A 6,000-nucleotide genomic window follows, 5' to 3' on the forward strand; every position below is an offset into this window, starting at 1 on the left:
TTTTTACCCTTAGTCCAACCCTGACGTTTCCCCCTGGTTAGGGGCCAACAACCTTTACTATTGTATTATATGTACAAATTGAACATAGAAGCAGATGACTTTGCTTTTAAAATGCCAGCAGACGTCGGCTCATTAAGCTACCACGTTTCAGACGCTTGAAAATTCTCTATATTTTCCTCATCATCACTTCTTTCTGATCTTTTCCGTTTCCTCAGAGCTGTCCAGATGTCTCTTCATTTCTATGAAGTCTATATTTGTAGCACGAGTATAAGAGCGGCCCGGAGCAGCTATTGGTTGGAATACAAAATGCATTATTGTTAATTTCCCCCCTATGGCTCTTCCTTCAGTCCTCTGTAACGAGAGCCCCATGCTGCTAAAATGACACTCCGCTGTCACCGCTATGAGCTGCGCTGACAGCAAGTTGTTACCCTGCAGAGTCCTCAGAAATTATGTTATACAGACAAAGCAGAGGGTACGAAGGCCGAGCGGCTTGATTGAACATAAGTGAAGGGACATGCCAGAGTAAAGAAGAAGGTAATGCATCACTGTTAATAGAGTATAAACCATGAGGCAGTAGTTAGACTGGCCTGTAGCTTATCTGACATAATCAAATGTTATCAATCAAACCATTTCATGTCTAAAATGTAAGAATAAGTTTCTTGTCAGGGTGTACAGCTCTGAAGTGAAGTTTTGACCATGTCACACTTATTTTTGGCCAGATTCCCATTACCTCCCTTGTTTTTTGTGTTGCCGTTCTAAACCCTGGTGGATTTCTGAGAACTATAGTTAACTGCTCCTCAGATCTCTGCAGTGTAAATCCAGACAGCTAGCTAGACTATCTTTCCAATCTGAATTAAACTAAAAAAACTTTTGAACATACACGTTCCACCTAAACAAGTTCCTTCCCGAGGCTATTTTGGAAAGGGACCATCATTGTGTCCAGTGCTCATCACTGTCCATGACGATTGTGATTGGTTTAAAGAAATGCCAATAAACCAAAGCACGTTTTTCTTCCATCCTGGAATGCTGTGTGGACTAGCCAGATCCTCATACACAGCACTATGGAGGAAGGTCTGGCAATGTGAGCCTATGTCACACTAAAACTCTCCACTGATACAATTTACTGCAGATCATTTTCCACAGGTCTCTTGGTTGATTATCAACGGGAATATCTTTTAACACAGGTCCTGATACTTAATGTTACATGATATTGCTTGAGAAAGAATAAAATGGGGCAGTGGTGGAGGCGATACATCTCTGAAGTCAGTGTAGGAAAAGTGAAACACCAGCTATTAGCGGTGGAAGAAGTATTCAGGTCCTTTTACTTAAGTAGAAGTACTAATACCACACTGTAGAAATACTTTGTTACAAGTGAATGACATGCATTTAAAAGGTTACTTAAGTAAAGGAATGCAAGTATCATCAGGAAAATGTACTTACAAAGCATTAAAAGTACTCAATGCAGAAAATTCCTCACATTTTAGAAACTGGAAACAATCATAACAGTTATGTCTGTTATGGCGGTTTTCCACTGCGTGGTATCTACTTGACTCGCCTCGACTCTACTCGCCTTTTTTGGTTTTCCATAACAAAAAAAAGTCCCTGGGACCTGCTACCAGGGACTTTTTTTAGTACTACCTCAGTCGAGGTTCCAGGCGAGCTGAGGCGAGCCCAAAAGGTGACGTGAAAACTTGCAGACTGCTGGTTGGTCGGATCACTGCGTTGTTAGCAGACAAGAGTGCGGAGTGTGTGTCCGAAACAAATGGACATTTATAAAATAAATCTAGCCAGACACCGACAGATTATCTACTCTCTGCACTATTCTCACTTTTCAACTGTTCAGTATTAAGGGCTGTTAGGGGCTTTATGTCGTTTCCAATATTGCACACTGTTACTTTAAAAAAACAAGACAAGTTATCAAAGAAAAGTTTTTATTTAGCTTTTCAAGTATCGCATCAAACCCTCCCGGACATCCCGGTCTTCTTCCTCTGCACCCTGTGACAGTGTCCACCCGGCTCTGCCGTCCCAGATGCATCCCAGTCGTTGTCATAAGTCTCTCCATGACTCTCATAAAGTCTATACGAAGTCCAGCAGGTCACAACCGGAGATCTCACCGGTCGGACGTCGCCCACCAGACGGTCTGCTGCGGCGGTTTTGCAGAGCGTGAATGCTCTGAAACACAAAAAGCACACGTTGTTGTGTAATCATGGTTGCTAAAGTTCATGTACTTTATATAACGCTAGCGTATAGCGTTAGTAAATACTGACCGGGGCCCCTAACACATGCAAATGTTAGCTAACGTTACCAGGAAACTTAACTTACCCTTTTGTGTCGGCGAACAACAGTCATGTCGACGTCTGAACTCCGGAGGTATTCCCAAACTCCAGTTTTTTTTAGCGGTGATTTTTGTTGCTTCCTTCAGCTTCTTTTGAAACAAAACTTTTCTTCTGGCTGTGGCGAGTAGCCGATGTGCTGTTGTGAGTCGCGCTGAAAATTACATCATCACGCGTAGCTATGGTGATCAGCCACGCTGAGACGTTACTCATTTTGCAATGGAAAACGAACGTTGTAAGAATCGAGTTGAGTAGAGGCGAGTCAAGGTGTGTCGAGTCAAGCTGTTATTGTATTCTTACCTTATAGACTGCATATGTTTTAATGATTAACATAACTTGTAAATAAAGCTGTCAGATGAATATAGTGGAGTAAGAAGTACAATAGTTCTTCTCTCTGAAATGTGGCATGAAAAGAAAATACTCAAGTAAAGAACAAGTACCACAACATTTAGACTTAAGTACAGTACTTGAGTAAACACACTTAGTTACAATCCACCACTGTCGATTTCTCTGACAGAGAAACAACTTTTTTTCAAGCCCAAAAATGTATAATTCACCTTGAAATCAACTACTCTCCACCTCTCTCTCCTCTGGTTATTTATTGGATGAAAATCAGTGAAAGCAGTGAGCAGTCCAGATTAAGTTATTTCCAATAAAATACAATTTCATTCTAAGTTTATTACTCATTTTTCTATGTTTATAATGTCCAACCATTGTAATCCAAATCTTTAATGCCCTGCTTACCGATCATCATCCTCAGCCAGCGCCACCTTCTCAAAGTGGATATGTAGTCTGTGGCCCTCAGGGGCCTCCAGCAGCCAGTGGCAGGTCAGGTTGTTGCTGTAGTTGCTGGGAAACCCAGGAGAGACGATCCGACCAACTGTGACGTTCCTGATCAAACCACCGCACGCAGCTGAGAGACAGGAGGAGGAAGGAATGTGAAGAAGAAATGCAAAACTGCACTCTCTAAATTCAAATAAACTTCAGTTAAAAATAAAATCATAACAAGAGTTATCTCAAGACACTTTACGGATAGAGTAGGTCTGGACCACACTATAATTTACAAAAACCCAACAATTCAAGTAATTCCCCCCAAGATCAAGCATTTAGTGCAACATTGTGAGGAAAAAACTTTGTTATAGGGAACCTAGAACAAACCCAGGCTCTTGGTAGACCGGTTGGGGTTGTAATGAATAGTGGCAATTATGGTCACAATATTGCCATACACAACTTTATTTGACCATAGAAAGAGGTATTTCAGTATTTTTAAACCTGGACACCTATTTTCTGGGAACAAAAATCTTTGACATTGTCCGTTGGAGGGGGCCGGTGTCCTTCATTTTGGCCAACCTGACATGCTCAGTCGGAAGTCGGGCACTGCCGGCAGTCGGACTCAAATGATCAATCTGACTGGTAGAGTGCTAACCCGGAAACAAGGAGCAGGATTAGCGTGACTAGAGTCTCTCAAAATCTGACGAAAAGCTTTTAAACTGACCTTTGTCGATCTGAAACAAAGACAAGTTCCGTAACTGCATGGCCTATTTCTCATTTAAAATGTTTTCAGATACACGTTTCAGTGAACAAATTTTGTAAAATATTAGATTGTATTCTGAACAAGCAGCCATGAATTTCCGAAAAAGCCAGACCCACGTGACGCGTTCGTCCAATCAGCTGCTGGTGTTCATTTTGGGGGACAATACAGATTAGCGTTGCCTGCTGTTATGGAGACGTATTACGTCTTGTAGCTTTGGTGTGTTCCGAGGCATTTTTTTGACCAACAGTGGAAACTGATCAGTTCAACTGTCTTTTCTGCCAAGGGTCGGCCATTTTGTTGGTTTGTCAGGGGCTTTAAGCGAGACGACTGCAGTCATCAACGGCGAAAGAATCCGCAAGGTAACATTAATGGGCAATGTTGCAAATTGCGTCCACTAAAAGTGCTCTGTGTTACTGGTGACAGGCTCAGATTGATATTGTAAGTGTCTGACAACATTATGGAAAGGATCCCTAAAAGATGGTCTTTTTTTAAGAGTAAGATCCTTTATGTTTAACATGAAACAGCCCCAAAATCAAAAAAAGCAAATTAAAAAAAAATCTCACTAAAATACAAGACTAGGTGGACTGACAGACGAGCACTGTTTGGTCTAAATTTCGGGCAAATTGTTAAACAGTGTGGTGTCTCTAATGTAAATTCTTGGATACTAAATGTTAACCTGCACTTTTCTGTAATGTGACAGTAATCTTTGTTTCTACAACTGAATTGGCATTTCACAGCCATGTTTGAGTGTATAATCAAAGATTGACTGTAAAACTTTCACTTTATTGAATACAATAGGTCTAACAGGTACCTGTAGAACATGACATTAGTTAATTATAATACATCTAAGAACATAATTGATGCACATATTGATAAAAGCAAATACCTTAAATTAAAAAGTAAAATAATGAAGTTTTGTTTGTCTGGCGTTTCAGAAATGGATACACGTGGAGCAGATACACCTCTGTGTAAACTTGTAGCTCATGCGCCATCTGCAGAGGCAACAGACCCATGGACCCAAAGATTAATAAAGCTTAAAAACCTCTGGAGGATGTAACTGTTTATTTGTTTAATAATTCTACCTATCCTTCAAAAAATAATGTTCCTGATGCAGAATAATCAGAGATGGCAAAAGTACTCACTTTCCGTACTTAAGTAGAAGTACAGATACTTGTGTTAAAAAAATACTCCGGTAAAAGTGGAAGTACTGATTAAACTTCTTTACTCAAGTAAAAGTAACAAAGTACAGGCTTGGAAATTTACTTAAAGTATAAAAGTAAAAGTAGCCTTGCGAAAGCTACCTGGAGCACACAAATGTTACTAGAGAGAAGCGGAGGAACTTCAGTGGACATGGAGGACACGGTCTTTATGTGGCAATGGCTACATTTTAAACGGCTGTCTGCCAACAGGCCTAAAACATAACATATATGATTATTATGACAGAGACTGGGACTCCAGGTTAATAAGATTCGGACAAGATATGAATTCAGTTGTGATTCTGTGAGAATTGACAGATCCAGTTTTTATTTTTAATCTTTCCCACTAACATAAAAATGAATCTACATGTATGTGTGTGCTCAAATATGGCTCTGGAAATAAAATAAAGGATTAAAATATGAATGACTAACTACACATTAATGAAGAAGTTCCCCAGCACATTGGCCAGGAGTCCTTCTTCATGTCTACTGTCTGAAACATCTCTCTCAGATAAGGTTGAGGATGATGGGAATGTCTTGCTTTTTTTTCATTTTCAATTATGTCGGCCATCCATACTACTATGTGTTAACGTTAACACCATCCATACTACTATGTGCTAACGTTAACACCATCCATACTACTATGTGCTAACGTTAGTGCCATCAAGCCGCAATGATTTGCTGTGAGTTATTGCAGAATGCTGAATCTGTTGAGTTGTCTTAGTTATTTGAATATGGTATTGATGACGTAAACAATAATAAGGATAACTCCAGTGAAATGATGTGAAAGTTGTGAACTAGATTAGGACTGGATTAAACCTGATTCTGGTTTCCAACTTCACTCCTGGTGTGTCTGTTCAAACAGACGGAGACAACTTCTGTCTAGCTAAGTTTACATCCACTTGTCAATTGAATTACAGAATCTGAAGTTCGGTAA

General features: G+C 40.0%; 1 protein-coding gene across 2 annotated transcripts in view; it reads right to left on the minus strand.

The window, feature by feature from the left end:
• Positions 1–6,000, minus strand: part of LOC117941670 (seizure protein 6-like) — a 301,601-nt gene that overhangs the window by 52,902 nt on the left and 242,699 nt on the right. For both annotated transcript variants that reach the window (XM_034866671.1, XM_034866670.1), the window contains exon 6: positions 3,078–3,246. In XM_034866671.1, coding sequence (XP_034722562.1) covers positions 3,078–3,246 — 169 coding nt within the window. The remainder of the gene's footprint in view (positions 1–3,077; positions 3,247–6,000) is intronic.

Source organism: Etheostoma cragini, chromosome 3, assembly GCF_013103735.1.
Source record: "Etheostoma cragini isolate CJK2018 chromosome 3, CSU_Ecrag_1.0, whole genome shotgun sequence".
Lineage (NCBI taxonomy): Eukaryota > Metazoa > Chordata > Actinopteri > Perciformes > Percidae > Etheostoma > Etheostoma cragini.